Here is a 22786-nt window from a genome sequence, read left to right as displayed (position 1 = left end):
ATTTGAGCAAGTCTGGTGCCCTAATAAAATCCATCTTTACGGACTGTTCTGTTTTGACAGATTCTGCCTTTTATTTCGCATTGCCTCTTTTGCTATGTTGGATGAATTTATTTGATCCATTAATGTCCAGTAGCTTTATGCAATGTCCAGAAGTGTTAAGAATGATTGTGTCACCTCTGAACATGTTAATTTTTATTGTGCACTAACCCTCTAATGAGTTGTTTCGAGTTTGGTGTGGAGGAAGTTTTCAAGGATCAAGAGAGGAGTATGATGCAATATGATCAAGGAGAGTGAAAGCTCTAAGCTTGGGGATGCCCCGGTGGTTCACCCCTGCATATTCTAAGAAGACTCAAGCGTCTAAACTTGGGGATGCCCAAGGCATCCCCTTCTTCATCGACAACATTATCAGGTTCCTCCCCTGAAACTATATTTTTATTCCGTCACATCTTATGCACTTTGCTTGGAGCGTCGGTTTGTTTTGTTTTTGTTTTGTTTGAATAAAATGGATCCTAGCATTCACTTTGTGGATAGAGACACGCTCCGCTGTAGCATATGGACAAGTATGTCCTTAGGCTCTACTCATAGTATTCATGGCGAAGTTTCTTCTTCGTTAAATTGTTATATGGTTGGAATTGGAAAATGCTACATGTAGTAATTCTAAAATGTCTTGGATAATTTGATACTTGGCAATTGTTGTGCTCATGTTTAAGCTCTTGCATCATATACTTTGCACCCATTAATGAAGAAACACTTAGAGCTTGCTAATTTGGTTTGCATATTTGGTTTCTCTAGAGTCTATATAATTTCTAGTATTGAGTTTTGAACAACAAGGAAGACGGTGTAGAGTCTTATAATGTTTTCAATATGTCTTTTATGTGAGTTTTGCTGCACCGTTCATCCTTGTGTTTGTTTCAAATAACCTTGCTAGCCTAAACCTTGTATCGAGAGGGAATACTTCTCATGCATCCAAAATCCTTGAGCCAACCACTATGCCATTTGTGTCCACCATACCTACCTACTACATGGTATTTCTCCGCCATTCCAAAGTAAATTGCTTGAGTGCTACCTTTAAAATTCCATCATTCACCTTTGCAATATATAGCTCATGGGACAAATAGCTTAAAAACTATTGTGGTATTGAATATGTACTTATGCACTTTATCTCTTATTAAGTTGCTTGTTGTGCGATAACCATGTTTCTGGGGACGCCATCAACTATTCTTTGTTGAATATCATGTGAGTTGCTATGCATGTCCGTCTTGTCTGAAGTAAGAGAGATCTACCACCTTAATGGTTGGAGCATACATATTGTTAGAGAAGAACATTGGGCCGCTAACTAAAGCCATGAATCATGGTGGAAGTTTCAGTTTTGGACATATATCCTCAATCTCATATGAGAATAATAATTGTTGCCACATGCTTATGCATTAATGTCCTCATTAGTGGAATCCTCATTAGTGGAATCCTCTTTAATAATATCACTAGAGTAGCACATAGATTAATAGCGATACAAAGCTCATGATCACATAAAGATCACATGGGAGAGAGAGATGAACCACATAGCTACCGGTAGAGCCCTCAGCCTCGGGGGAGAACTACTCCCTCCTCATCATAGGAGACAGCAGCGGCGATGAAGATGGCGGTGGAGTCGATGGAGATGGCTTCCGGGGGCAATTCCCCATCCCGACGGCGTGCCGGAATAGAGACTTCTGTCCCCCGAATTGGAGTTTCGCGATGGCGGCGGCGCTGGAACTTTTCTCGTATCGTGGCTTATTGTCTAGGGTTTTTCGCGACCGGGCTTTTAAGTAGGCGGAGAGGCAGACTCGGAGGCGGTCTGGGGGACCCACACGCCAGGGCGGCGCGGCCAGGGGGGCACCTGCGCCAGCCTATGGTGTGGGGCCACCTTGGCTCCCCTCTGGTCCCTCTTCGGTGCTCTGGAAGCTTCCGGGAAATATAAGATGCTGGGCGTTGATTTCGTCCGATTCCGAGAATATTTCCTTTGTAGGATTTCTGAAACCAAAAATAGCAGAAAACAGGAACTGACACTTCGGCATCTTGTTAATAGGTTAGTTCCGGAAAACGCATAATAATGACATAAAATGTGAGCAAAACATGTAGGTATTGTCATAAAACAAGCATAGAACATCAGAAATTATAGATACGTTTGCGACATATCAAGGCGCAAATGACTGCTTAAATGAAGCTAAACATTTAGACTTGGTCATAGTTCTAGGTGTATGGTAAAATAAACAAAGATGTCGTCTGAAATTCCAATCTTAGGTCACTGAGCCAACCCAACATTTTCATACTAGATTCGCCGCCGCCTCCTCATCATTCTAAGAAGACACTTCCAATTCTAACCTATAAGGGGTGCTAGCCTACCCGGCTGTTGAGGCCATCCTCACGGGGCGCTCAATCTGGACCATCCAATTCAGTCCGAACAGTGAAATTTACCTCCCACTTTTCACCACAGCCGTCGGATACTGTGATTTCTTTTTTCACCTGTCGCTTGTTTGGATGCGTGACTAACGACTGGCCCAAGCGTGTGCGGGTCAGGAGAACAAAGCCAGCGGTGGGTGCTTGTCTGCGTAGCCCTTCCTTTTCCTGTGTGCGTGGGCGCAGAAGGTGAAACCCTAGATCGGTAAAATCAGTCCCCGCCTCCAATCGACCACATCCACTCCTCCCCCAATCCCCGTCTCCTCTCCTCCGGCCCCAATCAGCCGCCTCTCTCATTTTCTCTCCCTCCGGCACCCTCCTCCAGCTATCCAAATTGGAGTAACTGTGACACGTGCATGGGAGGAGGAGGCGCTACAGGCTGGTGCAGGAGGTGGCGGCCGTGGGGTGGGGTGGGGTGGGGGGGCTGTAGCCGCTGTTGGTGGACGATGGTGGCCTCAACTGAAGAAGTTGTGTGCCCTCTTCACTCCCCCACCGGCCCTCACCCCTCTCGTCTTCTTCCCGACTAAAATGGTGCCAGAAGGTCAGTACTTCAGTTACCCTTGAACCCAATCTTGACCCCCTTCTCCATGGCAGATTTACCTCACCCTTGGCCTTTTTAGTCGGTCATGTGCTTGCACGTGTGTATTATTTGCTAGATCTGAAGTATTATCCACCAAATCATCTGGTATAATTTGTGTTTTTTTGGGGGGGTCTGATAGTTTATTGTTGCAGCTCGTCGCCTCTGCCTTTTCTTTCTCCCTCCGGCTGTGGCACCATTCGTCTCTCAGAGAAATGCAGGAGAACATGTTGGACCAAGGAGGAGGGGTGGCCCCGGTGTGGGAGTTTGTGATGCATCCAGTGTAGCATGGTGGCTCTGGCTGAGGTGATTTTTTCATTTTTTATCTTGCCTTTCACTTCGTTTTCTTTCAGTTTAAATATATCCAATAATCATTTTCTTCTCCACGCAGGAATGACTGTCTTTCCTTGTAGAAATAGGAAGGCAACAATGAGGAAATTAGCCAATGAACTGGTTGATAAATGGGTATTTCCGTGTTCTTTATAGAAGGCAATTCTTAAGCTTGCTGATGCGCACATTGATATTTTGTATGGGAGATATGGTGAGTGCGAAGTAATGTGCAGTGATTTCCCGAGGTCGTGTGTGCTTGTTTTGTTCTGATGCCCCTGAAATGATGTAACTGTGCAGGTTTCCGATGGCGTTGTCCAAGAACAAGCAGCTCGAAAAGGTAACTAAGACAAAACAAACTCTCATCTTAGTGCAGTATCGTGTTTTGGTTTTCTGGTTGACCCATCGATAAGGTTGTAGAGGGGTGTTCATGAACATAAGCTTCCTGATGCGCACATTGATGAATATACTTGACTGATTGGTGGAGGTTGATTTTCTGGTTAATTTGGTGCATGGGTTATCTAATATTGAAATATCTATGTAGGGACATTTGCTAAATGTAGACATATTTATTTAGAGATATTTTCTGAATGTATTATTTGCTCCTGATTCATGTTTATATTTTCCCCCATTATCGTACTTTCATGTTTTGACAGTGGCTGGTAGGCTTTGGTGATCTTTTGTTCGGTGTACTTTGTTCTTGTGTCTTGGTTTTAGTCATTGAAGCTTGCTTTCAGTCTCGAAGCTTGATTTACATTGATAGGCTTCATCTGATATCTTGACAGGTTTACTTTGTTTTGATGTAGGGAGGATTTTGTTACCCTAATGCAGATGATCCCTGGCTTCTGAAACTTTATTATACGAACCGTGTTGGAGCTGCAGAGACATGAGGTACCAAATAAATATGAAAGCACTACATAAAGGATCAAGATAGTTATGACCCAGCTTTTTGTTTTCTTCTTAGGATTTCTCTAGGAAAATTGTTCATGTTTAATCTGATCAGCTCTTTGAAGAATTGTTCCTGTTTACTTGATAACATTATTTGATAATGTTGCTAAGCTCCTCTTTGCACTCAATGCAGATATAAAAGGTCATGCAGTGCACCTTTGTTAATAGATATGATTTTGTAGAATTCATTAACATGCCTTTTAGTTTCACTGACAAATGATCATCCATCTTGTCACCTATAAATGTGAGTGCTAATTTCTAAAGCTCATTCTTATTATAGTCTGATATGAGAGTGGAATTAGTGGATAATGTTTCTAAGGTCTTGTTCGTACTCAATGCAGATATAAAAGGGTCCTATAGTGCACCTCGGTTAATATGTATGATTTTCGTAGAATTTGTTAATATGCTTTCTAATATATAGTTGAAGCATACTAAGAAATAGATTTCATAGATGATGCCAACCTGACATATCATTATACAGTAGGAAGTAAGATATTTACTTTTCCGTGGATTCCTTTCCTCTCCTTTTATATTCAAATATGTGTTATCAATGCCTAGAAGGAAGTAAGATGCTTGTTAATATTCACTTGTGTGGCATCAATTTGCTCAGAATGCTGCCGTTGCATTGCTATCATCCAAGAATCGCATGTCATAACTTTTTACTAGAACTAGAATGTGTTTTGTCATGAGCCGTTTTATTCTTTCAGTGGTAGACTCGGCTTGTTTTAGCCACTTTTAATTGATTCTAATTACGCTTGCCATTTTTGTGTGTACCAGCTGCCTCTTGGAGCCGCATACAGTCTATTCGGGTGTGTACTTACCTGCAGTATGTATGGCAGTTGGAGCAGCTTGCCAATTAGTACCATGAAAGGTAATATACCTCTCCACCTCTATGTATCATGGATATCATTGTTGGGTGAGAAATGCTAGAGCTTACCACCGTTCTGTTGTGCTAGAGCTTAGCACCGTTCTGTTGTGCTAGATGTTTGGTGTTTCTCTTTAATAAGAAACTATTTCTCAGGAAGCGGAATGCAACTATGTTGCACCCCTCTTCCAGTTGGCAGGCATTCACGGTAAATCATGAGTGTACGCCCTTTTTGTGTATTTTAATTTATCCTGCATTTGGTTCAGTTGCTACATCCAGTAATGGACTGCAATTTAACCTGAGAGTTACACCGTCCTTGCTTAAAAATCATTACAGGCGACACTCATTTTTTTTCATTTGTCTTTCCATTCTCCTTAAGAAGCTCTTTTAGTTTGTATGCCCGGTAGGCCTTAAAGATGATGTGATAATCTATTCCCGCGTAAATTATGGGGTTACTTGTTTCTTGATATCAGCTATGACTTGCATGAGCGAGAATACACTATTTTTACGTATTTTGATTTGTTGAGATTTTCAAGTCACCTTTATATTTCTGTAGTAATCTGATAATGTCTTAGGCTTCAGTTTGCACTTATTTTACAAAATTTTATTTGTTATACATGTTATCTTTATACATGAAAGATTGATTCTCCTTAAAAAATCTTATACTACCTCCGTTCCAAAAAAAGCTTCTCCCCTTTTCCCCAAAATGGATGTATCTATAACTAAAAGGTGTCTATGTACATCCGTATTTGGACAAAGTTGAGAAGCTTTTTTTAGGACGGAGGTAGTACATGATTTGAAGCTTTCAAAAACCTACTAAATTCTTGGACAACTAAACAAACATCAGCTCATTCAAACTTATGGTTACAGTATTGTCTTGCTTTTGCCTCGCGCCGGGGCGCACCGGGTCATCTATTAATCCTTGCCAAGCTCATTGTTGAGATATGTGCAGGTTCAAATTCTGAAAAGGGTTCAAGAGATTCATATTGATATGTCCCTCTCCACTTACTCCATTGCAAGAGCCATTATTGGGGACCAAGGCCGTTGGCCTCTCTCTCGCAAGGCAGGACCATGTCAATCGGTAGTGCTAATGGCTGGAGGAAGTAGTATTCTGGCTGGTGACTTATTGTCTTAATTTCATTGTTCAGTTGGTATTGTCTTCAGCCTTGAGAATCGTTGTGGGGGTTCTGATCTAAGTTGTGAAAGTTCGGTGGCTCACACATTTTTTTCTTTTTAGAGACAATGTGGACCTACTTAGTTGCCAACTCACTACTGAAACTGTTCTTGCATTGTATCTGAACGTAAACTTTGAGTGACCTTTTTGTGTGCAAACTTAACACACATAAATTTGCTCATTGTTTCGCGATGTATGTCACGGTGATCCTTGCATCTACTTTGCGGTGAAATCATGTTTATTAAATATTAGGGAATTATTTTTACTAGGGATAAAATTTAGTTGAGTAAAAGAGGAATAAAGAATGCAGTTTTCTGTTTGCTTTTCCCTTGAGAGGATGGACGATGGGGAAGAAACAAGCTAAATTGCGAATCAAGGAAGAGTGCAGATATACTGAAACACCAAGGCCTACTGGTTGATCTGCACTCTTCCTTGATTCGCAATTTAGCTTGTTTTAGTTGTTTTCTCTTTCTGTTTGGATGTGTGGATATCGAGTGTTTAGAGAACCGGCCCAATGCCTTGTGATTTACTTGTCGGCGTATTCTGCAGCTTCCTCAGCCAGCCTCGGGCACAACACTATCACCACACATTTAGGTCTTGTTTGGATATTGAGTTTCTAGGGATCTGGGTTTTTGTAAACAAACTTTCTGGTGTGGCAGCCTAAATCTTGCTTGGATCGGTTGAGGAATTTATGTATTTATGGTTATTGCTTATTTTGCTATAGATTTATTTATGTTATTGGCCTTTTCTAAGAGTAGATTGGTTAATGAACTGGCTTATTTATAGTGCTTAGCTTCAGTCTAACAAATAATACGAGCAACTATGCCTTTAATATACGTTTTCTTAACTGCTATTGATTATAAGAATGTTTCCTCATTGCTGTAGATTATTGTTTTGCTACATACTTATTGTTCTGTTTCCGCTGAAGCAAGACCTTTTGCTTGCTATTTTACAGAGGTAGACGATCAGATGGAACATGTACTGAATTTGAGCCCACGAAGGTATTTTTGCTATAATTTATTCTGGTGAGATCATGCGTCCATATTTCAATGGCTTCAGTTTTCGAAATTTAAGCCGACTGTCGAGAATATATGCACAAAGAACAGTCCATGAACATTCCCCTGACCCTCTATTCTTTCAGTTCATCTCTAGCGTCACGCCTACTGTCAATTCAGATTAAAGCATGGTACAGAAGTGCATAGTTCTAAAGAATGGGTAATGCAGTTACATCTACTTTTAGGCATTTTTTAATCGTATATGGTTGTTATGGTCCAAAGTTCTTCCCGTTGCTGGCTCTTCATAGTTCTGAATCAATCTTTATTTAATGTTTCCTTGGCATGCACACAGTCTCTGTAATTTTGTCTCCCCATAATGGATCCATTTTTGTTGTCAACTTACGAGTGGCATGTGCTTGTTTAATTAAAACTGATTCTCTGGTTCTTTTTACTCAGCTTGAAACAAATTTATATTTAGTTATGAACTACACAATGTAAATTTCTGTACAGGCTCAATGATTTGAACTACACAGTGTTAGCATATAGCTTGCTTATTTTGATGAATATTTACATAACCTGACTCAAAGTAAGTTTTCTTTTATATCTTAGTTGAATTCAGTATGTATGGTACCATCGATATCTTTTCTCACCGACTTGACGGGTTATTTATGATGATAAGCTGTCTTATACGATTCAAATTTACTGTTTTGCTATAAAATATATGTGCTGACATTTTTTCTTTTACTTGGCTGCTTTGCAGATGTTGAGCTCAGATTTTAATGTTTGGGTTTCGGTGGCAGGAGATTCTTGCACTGTCGGTGACAACAGCTGGCATTTGGTGATTAGTATTTTTTTTGCCTTTTATATTAATGTACTTGTAATTTATCTTCCGTAAATATTTATGATTCATGCTTGAGGGATGCACAAGTATATGAGCTATCAATCATGAAATGGGAACTAATTGTACTGTATAACAAACTTTTTCAGTACGGGTATTTGTTACACTATTGATTTGGATTTAAACAATGATGTTTTAGTGTAGTTATGGCGATCCGTGATCGCTATAGTTTTTAATTGCTATTCAATAGAAAATGTGACCTGATGCTTAATATTGCAGTGACTACGAGCAACAACTTGAGTAAGAGTGCCTGCTATGGCTGGTCCAGGATAGCCCCAAAAGAGCAGATCCATATGGCATGCACAAAAGTTATTGCCAAGTGACTGCTTGAGATCTTTTTTTTTTTGTAAGGAGCTTTAACCTTCTAGGTAGCTCGTTAGACTACTGTTTGCAATTGCCCAATAGTTTTGTACAGTGCTGTTGTCTAATCAATACCAAGCGCTACAAATTACATGACATTTTAATAGACTTCTGTCCCTCCTATGATATATTTATACTGCATCTATGATTGGTCGGGTTATTCCCTTCATGAAAATAAAATTCTCCTATTTGTGAATCCAACATCAACTGACGTGCACGAATGTATATGTTCGGTCTGACAATCTGCTATTGTGAGTGATAAATTTAAGTTCATGCTTAGACATTGCATTTGTACCGTCGAAACTCTAAGAACGTGTGTGATTCTGACACCGGCAAGGCAGAAACATGCCCTAAAACAAGATAAAAATTTTGGCTTAAATTCTGACGCTGCCACTTGCGCATTCAGTCAATGAAAACACATATAGCATCATACATGACTAACATAGCAATATGAATATATATAAAACCAACCAGCAAGCAAACAATAAACTCCCATATATTTCTTGAATAGATACCAATAATAGCAAGATGAAACATATGGCTTAAGATTTTTAAATAGAAGGCACCCAAGGCTTTAAAATAATAAAGTCCCATATATTTCTTGAATAGATACCAATAATAGCTTACAAATAAATGAAATTACAAGTAAACAACAGATAAAAGAGAAGATCCATATAGAAAGAGAAGAAAAGCCTGATAACAACGAAGCCCTCTTCCGCGATCATTAGACTAGAGTCGGGGAAGACAACTCAAGAGAGAGCGGGCAGGAGTTAATTGACTTGGATTACTGGAGCCGGGGAAGGCAACTCAAGAGAGAGCGGTAGGAGTTAATTGACTTGGATTGCACCCGGGAACCGAGCAGTGCAAGTCTGCAACCTCATCATGACTATCACTAAAGAAGACAACATGTCTCTTATGGCACAAGACATGTCTCAATTTCAGGATGCATGTGTGAGAGATCCTCTACTCTCCTAAGATATTGAGGTCTGGTACTTGCGCCATCTAATCAGTAATCACATAAAATATTATTTCCAAACAAAATGAAATGTATTGTTCACATAGATTCACATGTAAAGCCATCAACCTTACAATCTACATGTTAGTACTTCACAACTCCTTTTGGTAAACTGATCATGCATACAACTGATGAAATTCGCCGCATTTTAGTTCTATGTTATGTGTTGTATTACTATTTTCCTACTACCCTTGGTAAACCTGATTTGACTGTTCTATTGTGTATCTTTGGCACCCTTTCGACTCCCTTTTGTATAAGATTATTTCTATAAGAAACTGCATTACTAGTTTGCTTTATTTAATTGCTCTATAGATTATGTTTCTACTTATAGTTATGTTTTCTGGCTTTTGCTTCCAAAGGTTGCGCCTGGGCGCAACCGGTCATCTAGTACGTTAAAAGAGAAAAGAAGAACTTCCCACCAGTAAGGCACATTCAATATTTCCCTTTTTAGAAGAATTTTTTTTGCATTTGGATTATTATCACATATAGAAATACCCTATCCTATCCATTTTGAAATCTTGGTTCAACTCCTTCAATACCGTATTCAAGATGTTCTATCTTTGCATTTATTGTGATTCTTTCTCAATAATTTTTCAAATTGGAATAATTTTATTACTTCAATGAAATCTATTTTTCTTTTTAAAAAAATGAAAGACTATTTCAATTCCTATATAACTGTTATGTATCAAAATATGAAATTTTCTAGTTGTTTCTTCGTAAACAATCTTCTTGCTTACCATTAGTATCTTCTGCAACTTTTTTGGAACGAATCCACTTTTCTAGGAAGATGGAACATTTTTGGATAATGCACCCTGGTTTTTTCTAGTAAAACCATATGGTTTTTTTTATGGATCCTCTTATGCATTATGTTCGATATCAAGGAAAGGCCATTTTTGCATCAAAAGGTACTATTTTTTTTAACAAAAAATGGAAATGATATCTCATCAATTTGTGCCATTTTTTTTTGACTCAACCCCGGCTCCCTCCGACAGGTTCAGGATGGGGTTTTCTCAGGAATCAGGATGTACCACTGCCGCGTCAACGTCTCGGGAATCAGGAATTCAGGATGCTCGGTACGGTTTCCAGGAACATTGCAATCCTGCAGCTTCAGGGCCAAGCGCAATCCAATGTTCTTCCTACCAACGTACTAAACATTCACATCAACAGTTCATACGAACTAATGTTCAGTATCATCGTCTATACACATTTACTACTACAACGTTTCATTACAGATTGTTCTCCCCCTCAGCACAAAACTGGCGTGGCACGTGACTTTTCAGGTCCAAAATGGGGAGTGGAAACTCCAGCAATGTGTTATTGATCTTGCTCCTCAACGTGTACATCTGTTTCATCGTATATCTCTTCCTGCACAGCACAAAATTGGAGAACAGTCAATATAATATTGGAAAAAAAATCTATAGATATGCTTGATTCAGGGAGAACAAACAGCTAGCCGCTTAAAAGCTTTATCTAAGGCCACAATGATCGACAAGGCTGAATAATTACTGATCACTCAAGCTCAGCCCACCTTACGTCATGCACAAGGAAAACTACCATTACGAGTTTACTATATGAAACGTTTTTTTTGGAATACTTATTGATTTGAATGTCACTTATAATGTACATATCCAAGCACATGCTCACAAATGCAATGCATTAGTACGTTTTGAGAAGATAAAAATCTGAACTCTTTGCAACCACTAACCTGTAGCAGTTCTTCAATGACATCCTCCATTGTTATGATACCCACAGCTTCTTCATATTCGCTGAGCGTGGGCAATGGCTCCTCGTGTACTTGAAGAACATCTGATTGATCCTTGGACCATTTGCCCCTCCTGCTTCCTGTATTAGAGTTCAGGGTGTTGGGGTAACTCTTCCATCTCCTCAGAGGAGTAAGGTTTTTCACAGACTTTTCACCAGGTTTATCATCGATGGCAATGGCAACCTCTGTTTCCAGCACCAAAACAAAGTAAAACTGTGAGAAACTGAGTTAAACTAAATAGCAGATTATACATGTGACACATAAAAATGAAGGAGTGCGGCAAACTGCGGAGGCTCTCACCAAGAGTTTCACCACCATTGTTGAGCTGTTTAGCTGGGTAGTCTGGAATGTTTTGCCTGATGACAACTGCCATGTGGCTGTGGCCCTTCTGGAACTCATTTAGGATGTCATAGAGGGGCAAGTCTTCTGAAACGCTGACATTTAAGAAGGTAGGGGTGTGTAAGCTGAGCATACAAATACTCGGTACACAACTTCTGAATTTCGAACGAACAAAATTCCATGTCATTGTGTTCGTGTATTCCACTTCATGCATTTAATCTAGAATTCTCCTCATAATTTTCACCACATTTTAGAGATAAGAAATGCATGTAAGGTGACAAGGATGAAACAAAACTAGTCTGCAATTCTAGTATAGACCATCTCTGTTAATCTCCAATCCAGTTTAAAGTCTTGTTTAAGGCAGGGAGAAAGTAAGTATAATTGGGCATATATATATAAACCAAGTATAACAGAAAATTGTATTTTGAATTATACAGATCATCCAATGACAGCCCTTTGTGTGTTTCAATTACAGACCGGTTATTGACAGCTACTAAAAGTAGCACAGAATAGGGGAAATTGTACAGTATTTAACAACATAGATTACTAGAATGTTGAGCAAAGGCAATAACTTATACTCCCTCAGTTCACTAATATAAGATGTTTTAGCTTTCTGTAGATTCGTCTATTTTGGTATATATCTACTCTACTTTTAGGGTGGAGATTCACTCATTATGGTGTGTATCTAGTCCACTTTGAAATGTCTAAAACGTCTTATATTTGTAAACAGAGGGAGTAGGTTTATACCATACCGAGGAATTTTGCGGATAGTTACACTCTTTATGGGTATTTCATCATCAGGGTTTATCGATAATAAATTCTTCACCTGAAAATATGCAGCAAATGGTATATGAGTACACTACAATTGCACATATATTTTGTCAAAACATATGGAAGATTATCAGTTATACATTTGATACCAAAGAAACTAGAATATACCGCCAAAAATTATTCATCAGATAGACAAAATAACTACAACAAAACTATCACTTCTTGTAAAGGGTGAAAACAAGTATCAGGCGCTACAAAATTACATGTCCTTACCCTATACAAACAAAAAGTTGAACTACTGCGTAAGACTAATAAAGCGATGCAATATTGCTACATGATAACAGGGACAACATGCAAATTTTAGTGGCATCTTCACAAATTATGCTCATCTGAGCACATAAATACACAGACACCCCATTTTGCAAACAATATGCTACCATAATTCAAATACAAGTTAGTACATTACTACAAAAGAAACCATTCTACTCTGACTCTGCACTCAGTCGTACAAATATTAAATCAAACTACTCTTTGTCAACCTTCATGCACTAGTCAATGCAACCAAAAGTCCGAACTGATGGAAAGAGCTAGTGCAATCCACCTATACACTTCACAACACTATTGACAAAGGGCCCCAGAGTCCACCAAACACCATTTTTCTGCCTTTTATCTACAGAATCGCTCGTGGATTTCACTTGGGCAAAAACTACCTGGTCAATTTTCTGAATCTTACAATGCTGAAAAAATCACTCTAGCAGCAAGGCAACAGGGCAGAAACTCATGTCCAAATTAAAAACCCATGACAGACACAGAAATGTGTATCATAGTTTTCAAAAGCAGAAGATAGCCTTACCAATATCAATCCAATAATGTTTGTCTCCCTTTCATAATAAACTGGCACCCTGCTATGACCCTTCTCAATGACCTCTTGCATTAGTTTCCTGTGCAGAAGAGAACACAAATGATTGGACTATGTGCAACAGGACATAAATGCATCTAAAAATGGTTTAAAAAACACACCTAACTGTAGCAAATATTTAATGGAATTCTTGTTCAGACTACACAAATCCAATACCTGTCGAGCTTCCCATTTATATCAATCACAAATGTTTCACAAAGCGGCGTCATAGCATCTTTAGCTTTCTTTTCACTGAGTTCAAGAGCTCCAGCTATTATAGTAGTTTCATCATGGGTTAACTCTCCACCTTTACCAGCCTGTTAAATAACAAGTCGGATGGCTAAAAACCAGGAATGTAGGCAAAAGAGGATAAAGGAGCATGCTTGGTAAATTTTAAAAAATATTGATAACGGTTATTAGGAACTCCGCCTATGTCTCTCTAGGCATAGCAGAGCCCAAGCCTGGGTAAAGGACGAGGGTTGTGATAGGCTTGGCAAGCCAATGTAAAAACTAGCCATTCCTATGGATATGAAACCCATTAGAAACTCATTGGGGCATAATTTATTTTCCACTACTTTCTGCTTGACTTCATTTTTCACTATTTTCTGCTTTACTTGCATTTTCCACTAGTTTCAGTTTGGGTTTCATATCTAGCCTACACCAACTTGCCTGGGACAGAAGGATCAACACAAGCATACTTCCCAGCAGAAAATCAAAGTGATTATATCTAATCATATGTATCAGTAATCCATGTTCACACTATGAATCGCCAGTTGATCTTCCTTGTAAGCAGCAGCAGTTTCCTAGGTTGCTTGGTGATCAGACTGTCGGTAATCAAGTTCAATTTACCAGTTCTGGCAACAAATCCCAGAGATTCGCAAAAAAAAGCAACAAATCCCAGACCAACCCAGCAAATAAAACCCTAGTTTACTGGTGGATTTTACTATTTTTTCATATTCCCTTCTACATAATTCAGCGTTTCTTTTGGATCGACCAGTGGATTTCATTTCACCACGATTTGAGTTGGCACAATCTCAATCACAGATTTTATATTTTTTCTTTGATTTTAGTACCAAAATTCTTATAAACTAGACACAAGCACATGATATATCATCTAAGCTAGTATCTTGGACACACATAACACAGCCTCTGAAATCAATCCATATCACTATATCATTATCATATATATAGCTATTTGTCTACTTTGAATCTGAGCCTCTCTATATCCTACCGCAGATCAGACTGCATATAAATAATATCTTCAGATTTCATACGTCACACTTGCATATTATCTGCTTCATGCGAAAAATTATCGGCAGAGTATATCATTGTGTCGTGAAAATGCTTTCAGTGTCCAAGGGATGCAGATTTAATTTAAGATGATGCACAAACTTCTCCTGTGAAGCGTCCTAAATTGCATTTCCCGGTAAAAATTACACAATACATGTGACCCACATATCATGTTAGGGTGCAGAAGCACAAAAAAGTAGGTACACGAATAGATAATTACAAGTGTGTGCGGTCGAGAGTTACAGGGTATTTCAGTTTACAAGATTAGATGATCAGTTCTATTTATCTCATTAATAAATACATACGGGTGTGTAAGACCCACATAGACATAGTTACACAGTATTTCAGTTTACAAGATTAGATACCTCATTTCCATGCAGTGTCACAAGTGTTTTTAGCTCAGCTCTACGGAAAAGGGCTGCTTTACCATGACCAAGCATATAGTCCAGCAGCTGGAACAGAAAGGGGAAAAAAAAAGTAAATTCATGGTAACTTGTTCTGTAATGATAACGGCACTAGGTTTAGTAGTATCAATACCTTGGCTATCGGAAATGCAACAGGAAAGCAGATCCAAACAAGCACTCGGACAAATGGAGCAACTGAGGCGCCAATCGCCAGCCCATAGCGTGAGCAGATGGATTGTGGTAAGATCTGTTTATATCAAACTATTAGCACATGATACCCAGTAGCTGAGTCTCACAAGTGAAATCTTTATGACTCACCTCACCAAACAGCAGAATCAATGTCACAGAGATCAAAATCGCACCCCAAGCAGTCACCAAGCCATCAAGAAATATTGGCAATGCCTAATAAGAATGTAGAAGTATGTTATCAGCTACTTAATTTTAGGGGATGGGGGTTCAAACATAGCTTGAATGGTAACAATACCTCCATGGCTATAGCATTGCAGATCAGAAGTGTACATAACAGCAGGTGCTGGTTTTTTACCACAGGCAATATCTTAGCTGCAAAAGTACTATTATTACTGCTAACCTAGAAATAATTCATATTTGCATTTATAAATACTGTCCAAAGAAAAAAAGAGAAGTGGACGTCTTTTGCATTTCAATCAACTAAACAGAGCCTACTCCCTCCATTCCAACATATAAGACCCATAAGTCAAAGTTAGTTTAATAAGGTTTACGGAAAAATAGCAACATCTACAATACCGAACCAACATCAACAGATCCATCATAAAATATGTTTCCATAGTGTATATCTTTAATATTGTGGGTGCTGTATTTTTTTTGTAGAAACATGGTCAACTTTAACATAGGACAAGGTATAGGATATATTTTGGAACAGAGGGGGTAGAATTCGTCATTCTCCAATTATATCAGGGTTCAGTAATCGCCCAGCATTAAAAAAAATATAGGAAGACCAGAGTATTTTTCTAACTTGTACAAACAGCCAACTATCTCATGATTTCCGCCCTCTACTGTGTCAGTGCCATGACCATTCACTTTCCGAAAGAAGGAAGTCAATGCAGCATGCACTTGAACAGGACGAAAACAAACTTCCGAGGTGATCAAGCCCAATAACCCACAGAGCAAATGTACAAGATTGACAATGCCTATCTGTGAATATCACGAATTTATCGAACACAACAAAAAAAAGAGGACATTTACAAATAATGACCGATCCATACAAATAATAACATGAAATTATTCACCAATTCTTTGTTACAACATGCTTCCAACATTCGTCAATCGATTCCTTGGTGGAACCAATGCCTACAAGATGTTCGACAAAATGACAAGCTGTTGGTAACAGAGCAACAGAATCCGACCAACCACATATCTAAATCAACACCGACAACGGGCAATAGGCCAGTGAGGTGCTCCTAAGGTGGCATCTTACTGAGGCAAGCTGGGGTGGAGCCGCGGAGCAGAGTATGTTTTATTTGAACAAGTTTAACAGATCGATCCGTGTTTTGAGCTTTGTAATTTAGCGCACCATTTTGAGCTAACTAATACCCTGAGTTTTTTTTAACAAACAACCCCATAGTTATATGAAGTCGGAGTATTTTTCTTTTGTGGTAAAAAAAAATACCAGACCACTATTTCTATCTAGTACTAAGATCCACAATCTCACATAATTTTTGCCTTCTATGCCACACCTGTCACTTTCCAAAGGAAGAAGCCAAGTGCAGCATGTCACTAACTCGTTGTATAGTCAAACTTTCACGGTGATCAAGCCCAATTAACCCACTAGGCAAAGATACAGTATAACGTTGGCAAGACCTCCTGACGAATAGCATGAATTTAGCTAAGAGAACAAAAAAAAGAACACTTGTGCAAGTTCCGATCCATCCACAACAAAAATAATTCCCTAGTTCTGAAAACGAACTCTGGATAAAATGAAACGATTTGCCAATTATTCACAACAAAACGTTTCCAACGTTCATCATTCTATTCCTCAGTGGAACCAACGCCTACAAGCTGTTGGACGAAATGGCAAGCTGCCGGTAACAAGAGCAGCAAAATCCGACCACCCAACCATCTCAATCAACACCGACCACCGGGAAACAACGGAAAATCACAGCATTTTTCCTAACTTGCACTAACAAGTAAGAGCATCTCCAGGAGCTCATCCAAATTTGGTCCTCTATATCTCCATATAGATGATCATCCATAAAGATTCCTTTTTAGATGTCCCCAGTTTTCCAGCAGATCATCTATAACCAGGACATCTATATTCTCTCTCCTATATTTTAATACTATCCTATAACTACTATTTAACAGATTTTTTCCAACGGCTCTATTTTTTGAACAGATATTTTTTGAACCGTTAGATTCCCAACGGCTATATTTTCAACGGCTATATTCCCAACAGCTATATTTTCGTATCTATATATACCACCATCTCCCACCTCTCACTACATTCCTGGTTGTAGCTTCTTTGCTCTCTATCCACTCTCTCACGATACAATGAGCACCTCTTGGGATATGATGATGAATTCATCGTCGTCTTCATCAGGCGACGATGAACTTATTATGGCAGCAATCGCCGAGGAGGAAGAGCAGGGAAATGCCCGACGCCGTGGCGGTTCCAAGATTGGACGTCAGATAATTGATAGAGGAAGAGATGCCGGATTTGTTCTTCTCTGGGATGATTACTTCAAAACAAATCCTCGCTACCCCGAGCACTTATTTCGGCGAAGGTTTGTCATTAGAACACTACTCTGTGTTTGTATATTTTCAGTACCGTGTCTCATTTACCTTTTTTATGCACAGGTTTAGGATGTCCCGTGATTTATTTAACCGCATAGTTAATGGTATACTTGAGCATGACTATGAGGGTTATTTTACGCAAACAAGAAATTCTGCTGGAGCTCTAGGGTTGCATCCTCTGCAAAAGATGACCGCGGCAATGCGAATGTTATCTTATGGAATAGCTGCTGATTTAGCGGATGAGTACATCCGCTCAGCAGAATCCACAAATTTAGAGTCTTGCAAGAAATTTGTGATCAAAGTTTGCGAAGTATTTGGGGATAAGTACCTAAGATCTCCAAACGCACAAGATACTGCAAGATTGCTTGCAATAGGGGAGGAAAGAGGATTCCCTGGTATGTTAGGGAGTATAGATTGCATGCATTGGGCTTGGAAAAATTGCCCAAAGAAATGGCATGGCATGTTTAAAGGCCATGTCAAAGAGCCCACAATGATTTTGGAAGCAGTTGCTTCACAAGATCTTTGGATTTGGCATTCTTTCTTTGGTTTACCAGGGTCTAACAATGATCTGAATGTTCTTCAACGTTCTCCCGTGTTTGCAAAGCTAGCGGGAGGCGAAGCTCCAGAAGTGAATTATAATATCAATGGTCATGAGTACACAATGGGGTATTACCTTGCAGATGGCATATATCCACAGTGGGCAACATTTGTGAAAACCATACCAGCTCCAGACACCCAAAAGAAGAAGAAATTTGCCCAAATGCAAGAGGCGGCTAGAAAAGATGTGGAACGAGCCTTTGGAGTTCTGCAAGCTCGTTTTGCCATTGTTCGAGGACCTGCTAAAGGTTGGAAGCGTAAAGAAATTGGTGATGTCATGACAGCTTGTGTCATAATGCACAATATGATAGTTGAAGAGGAGCGAGACAATGGTCGTCAAAGCTACACTTATGATGGAATGGGAGAAAGGGTCACAGTATCTCGTACTTATGCAGAAGAGCTGAGTGATTTTCTTCACATGCATCACCGGATTAAAAATAAAGCTGATCATTCTCAGCTTCAACGTGATCTAGTTGAGAACATTTGGCAAAAGTTTGGAAACCAGTGATGTAATACATTTATTTTCATCTAGTTTTACCTTTCATGCAACGAGTGATGTAATCCATTTATTTTCATCTAGTTTTACCTTTCATGCAACGAGTGATGTAATCCATTTATTTTCATCTAGTTTTACCTTTCATGCAACAAGTGATGTAATGCAATGTTATCAATAAAACATTTCCTTTGTTCATTCATCAAGCAGCTAACAAACAACATAGTGCATACATCAAGCAGCTAACAAATCACATAGTTCATACATGAAGCAGCTAACAAATCACATAGTTCATACATCAAGCAGCTAACAAATCACATTCCTTGGCGGCGAGCAATGATCTCTTTCTGCTTCCCTTCGTAGAATTGCTTTTGTAAAATATTCATACCACTAGTGTCCACCAGCATAACCCTCTCGTCAATTTCAAATTGCCTAAGTTCAACATCTATCTTTTTCAATGCAACCTTCTCCTTTTGCAATTCAATTACTTGTGCATAGCGAGCAGATTTGGAAGCCTCTTTCATCTCATCCTTCTCTTGCTTTTGTGCCCACACAGATTGTAATGATAACTTGCAAGAACTACCATCGGACATGGGATTTTTACCTTTGCGAGCTTCTTTCTCGTGCTTGGTACCGGAAGGTGCCTCCTCTCGTTCAAGCATTTTGGAAGACACACTTAAGTCATCATCAATAATAGCAGCAGCAGAGACACCTGGACTTGCATCAGACTTCTTCTTTTGTTTTTTTTGAGAAACTTCAAGTTCTCTTAACTCCCACTTTGGATACTTCACAAACTCTAAATAACAGTGCATGAATGTAAAAGGCTTTTTATTTGGATCATTTTGAATAAACATAAGGTGTGCCTCCTCTTTCTGCAGCAAGAAGAAATGTGTAGTTAAAACATGTAGCAAAACACATATAGAATATTACACAGGAATGGGAAGATAGTTAACAAATGTTCCAAAGCATACCTTCTCGTCTAAAGTTCTTCCGCTTTGGTTTCTATTTAAAACCTGCTGAAGGCATCCACAGAACTTGCTCGTAGCGGATGAAATAGTGGTGTAGCGACCATTGACCGATGCAACATTACGAACCTGCCATGCTGGATTCTTGTGTTGGTTGTAGTACTCCGTAATCCTAGCCCAATAAGAATCGGAATGTTGATCGGCTCCGACTACCCCATCCAAACTTGTGTTTGCCCATGATTCTATCAACACCTTGTCCTCAAGACTTGACCAATTTTTCCCCTTCGGGACACCCTTCCTACTCGGTTTGGGTTTACCAGATGCAACAATATTTTCAATTGGCGTTGTCACTTGTTCTCCAATTGGGCTAAAATTCTGTGTGTCACCCCAATTCATGTCACCGGAACCAGTATTCAACAGGTCCAAAAAAGATCCAGAAGAAGGTGCCGGTGAGCTGTTCATCTCTGAAGTGTCCATCTACAATAAAAATCACAATTTAGTGTCTACACAAAATCAATTCACAGCAGAAATGTATTTATAGCAAAGCAGTACAAAAAATTTCATGCGATGCAGTACCAAGGCAGTAGCAAAGCAAGAAAAATCAATTCACAGTCTAGGCGCAGCCAGCAGAAAATCCATGGGCCTGGGCGATGCCAGCAGAAAATCCATTGGGGTCGTGCGTTGCTTCTGTTAATTAGGCCACAGAACACCACCCTGCCGCCACCAAGCCTCCCTCCAGCGACTGGCCTGGCTTCGCCCGTCCATGGCGCCGGCTCCCATGCCCCGTCGCCCCATCTCGCATGCCCTGCCCCGCCCCTACATCCAGCGCCGCCGCCCCCGATGCTCCATCTCGCCTGTGCCGCCCCCGTCGCCCCATCTCGCCTGCGCCGCCCCGGCCCCTACATCCAGCGCCGCCGCCCCCCGTCGCCCCATCTCGCCTGCGCCGCCCCTGCCCCTACATCCAGCGCCGCCGCCGTCCCCATCTCGCCTGCGCCGCCCCGGCCCGGGCCCTGCTTCCAGCGCCGCCGCCGACCCCATCCTACCTACCGCGCGGATGCAAAAATAAAAAAGGTCCAGCGCGTACCTTCAGCGAGTCGCGGACAGCGCCGGCGTCGTCCTCCTCGTCGCTGCAGGTTCCGATTCGCGCGGGAGCTGGGCCGAATAGCGCGGGAGACGAGCGGAATCGCGCGGGCGAAGGAGCGATGATCCCGGCTTGGTCACCCAGAAGTGGAGGACGCATCCGAGAGATGGATGGTCATGTATCGACCCATGTCCATATGGATGTGCTGCTGGAGACGTTTTTTGGGGGTCTGTCCTCTATATTTGCTATACATGTCCATATAGATGAGCTCCTGGAGATGCTCTAACAACCGCAACCTCAACATGATTTCCTCTTCCGCTGTGCCAGTTTTACTACGGCCTTTCACTTTCTGAAGGAACAAGCCAAGCGCGCGGCAGGACAGGAGTGAAGTGCAAGCATGTCACCATCCCGTTGAACAGTCAGAGCGTCAAACTCTGAATCTCTGATGAAGCCCAATTAAACCACTACTAGGCAAAGACACAAGACTGGCACCCCGCCGCCGGCATCCCGCCGCCGGCCGCCGCCTCGGAGCCTCCCTCTCTCACTCACTCACTCTCTCTCGCTCGCTCCCCTCGCCGCCTCCTGGAAATTATTCCTCTACTGTTGTTATTTTTCTCTCTTCCCGATGGAGGGCGTTCCGTTATTTAGAAGAAGACGGCTAGCTTGGGCGGCGTTGGGCGCGTGAAGAAGACGAGTGAGGCGTCGCGACGGGTGTCTGGGCTGGGGACGTGTTACGGTTATGACTTGCGGGCCCGGAGATGGCCCAGGTTTCCAGTTCAGGTGGACCCGGCTCGCAGGGACTGTTTACTTTGGCCGCCGAAATTGCTGGAAGGAAGGAAGCACCTGCCTGGACTAGTTTACGGGCTGTCGGCGGGGGTGACGGTGCTTCCTTCCGTGCGGCGGGTCCATGCACCGTCCCAAGTCCCATCCATGATCTCAGATAAATTAAAAACAAAATGGCTAAAAGTATTTTTTTTGCAAAACACGATATAATATAGACGCTCATAAATTTGTATGTACACTCATTCTTATGAATTAAGCACATTCGGCCTACACCTATGAATGCCTGTCTTCATGGACTACGTGTAAGAACGAGTATTGAGATTAACAAAGTTACACGAATGTCTCGCTATTCGATGAAAAACAATTCATCTCACTAAAAGAATATTCCATATTTTTTACAAGACCCAAAATATTTAAGCTATGATATGATACCTTATGAGCTAAGGGAGCTAGCTACTGCCCTCCTAATCATCTAAACCACACATTAGAGTATGGTTGGTAGGCGGCATGATGCTTAGTTAACTGCTACCTGCTTTCTTGTTGTCAAACTGAAGACCACCGAAAGCGAAGCGAAGTCGTTGGAAGTCCCGAGAATGAGGAGAGTATCGGCCTGTAGAAGAAAGAACGTGTGACGTGCGACACCTGTGACAAACGTTTAGCAAGACGAAGGCATGAAGCTATACATGACCTACTAGGCTACTACTCTACTCGTACTAAAATATTGGCAATAGCACCTTGCGGTTCAATACAGAAATCCTCCTGCGGCCTATGGACACCAGCTCCACGCGTTTGCTGCACGCTGCTGCATGCCTGCCGCGTGGGCACGACTAGACGATAGTACTACATGGCAGCGGCGCACGTCGTCTGCCATAGTGAGCTTTGCGGCTGCGAGTGGATGCTGCGTGCGGGCCACCTGGGGGCATAGTTTATAAAACCGAACCGGTGATCGAACCGGCGAGGTCATCGGTTTAGGTTTTACCGGTTGGATCGCTGGTTCGAACCGGTTTGTTGCTGGTTTATAAAAGCTATACTAGTGAAG

The 22786-nt window shown here is 40.8% G+C and overlaps 3 protein-coding genes and 1 long non-coding RNA gene across 15 annotated transcripts; 2 read left to right on the top strand and 2 right to left on the bottom strand.

The window, feature by feature from the left end:
* Window positions 1–2642: 2642 nt before the first annotated feature.
* Window positions 2643–8787, top strand: LOC127306918 (uncharacterized). Of its 12 annotated transcripts, XR_007854967.2 has the most exons (11): window positions 2648–2977; window positions 3169–3319; window positions 3405–3554; window positions 3641–3680; window positions 4147–4231; window positions 5066–5159; window positions 5310–5361; window positions 6106–6271; window positions 7283–7352; window positions 7469–7542; window positions 8083–8787. It is a non-coding gene; the product is annotated as an uncharacterized lncRNA (long non-coding RNA). The 12 variants fall into 12 exon arrangements; XR_007854963.2 differs by having other exon boundaries at window positions 2644–2977; window positions 5310–6271; XR_007854959.2 differs by having other exon boundaries at window positions 2644–2977; window positions 5066–6271; window positions 8083–8160; window positions 8440–8787.
* A 1802-nt stretch (window positions 8788–10589) lies between these two features.
* On the bottom strand, window positions 10590–15752 carry LOC127309456 (DUF21 domain-containing protein At2g14520-like). Its single transcript, XM_071822347.1, has 12 exons — window positions 15744–15752; window positions 15544–15648; window positions 15378–15461; window positions 15193–15306; window positions 15021–15107; window positions 13543–13682; window positions 13321–13408; window positions 12449–12522; window positions 11658–11791; window positions 11301–11542; window positions 10937–10960; window positions 10590–10742 (listed from the first exon to the last, which is right to left on the bottom strand). The coding sequence occupies exons 1-12, from the start codon at window positions 15750–15752 to the stop codon at window positions 10590–10592; spliced, it is 1254 nt and encodes a 417-aa protein (XP_071678448.1).
* A 1718-nt stretch (window positions 15753–17470) lies between these two features.
* On the top strand, window positions 17471–18984 carry LOC127309457 (protein ALP1-like). Its single transcript, XM_071821586.1, has 2 exons — window positions 17471–17818; window positions 17892–18984. The coding sequence occupies exons 1-2, from the start codon at window positions 17586–17588 to the stop codon at window positions 18931–18933; spliced, it is 1275 nt and encodes a 424-aa protein (XP_071677687.1). The 5' UTR covers window positions 17471–17585; the 3' UTR covers window positions 18934–18984.
* Window positions 18985–19219: 235 nt separating this feature from the next.
* LOC127309458 (uncharacterized) lies at window positions 19220–20921 on the bottom strand. The gene is made up of 4 exons (XM_071822346.1): window positions 20738–20921; window positions 20285–20360; window positions 19890–20055; window positions 19220–19790 (listed from the first exon to the last, which is right to left on the bottom strand). The coding sequence occupies exons 1-4, from the start codon at window positions 20919–20921 to the stop codon at window positions 19233–19235; spliced, it is 984 nt and encodes a 327-aa protein (XP_071678447.1). The 3' UTR covers window positions 19220–19232.
* Window positions 20922–22786: the final 1865 nt, after the last annotated feature.

This window comes from Lolium perenne, chromosome 6, assembly GCF_019359855.2.
Source record: "Lolium perenne isolate Kyuss_39 chromosome 6, Kyuss_2.0, whole genome shotgun sequence".
In the NCBI taxonomy this organism is placed as follows: Eukaryota; Viridiplantae; Streptophyta; class Magnoliopsida; order Poales; family Poaceae; genus Lolium; species Lolium perenne.
This window is presented reverse-complemented; position numbering and strand designations above follow the sequence as displayed.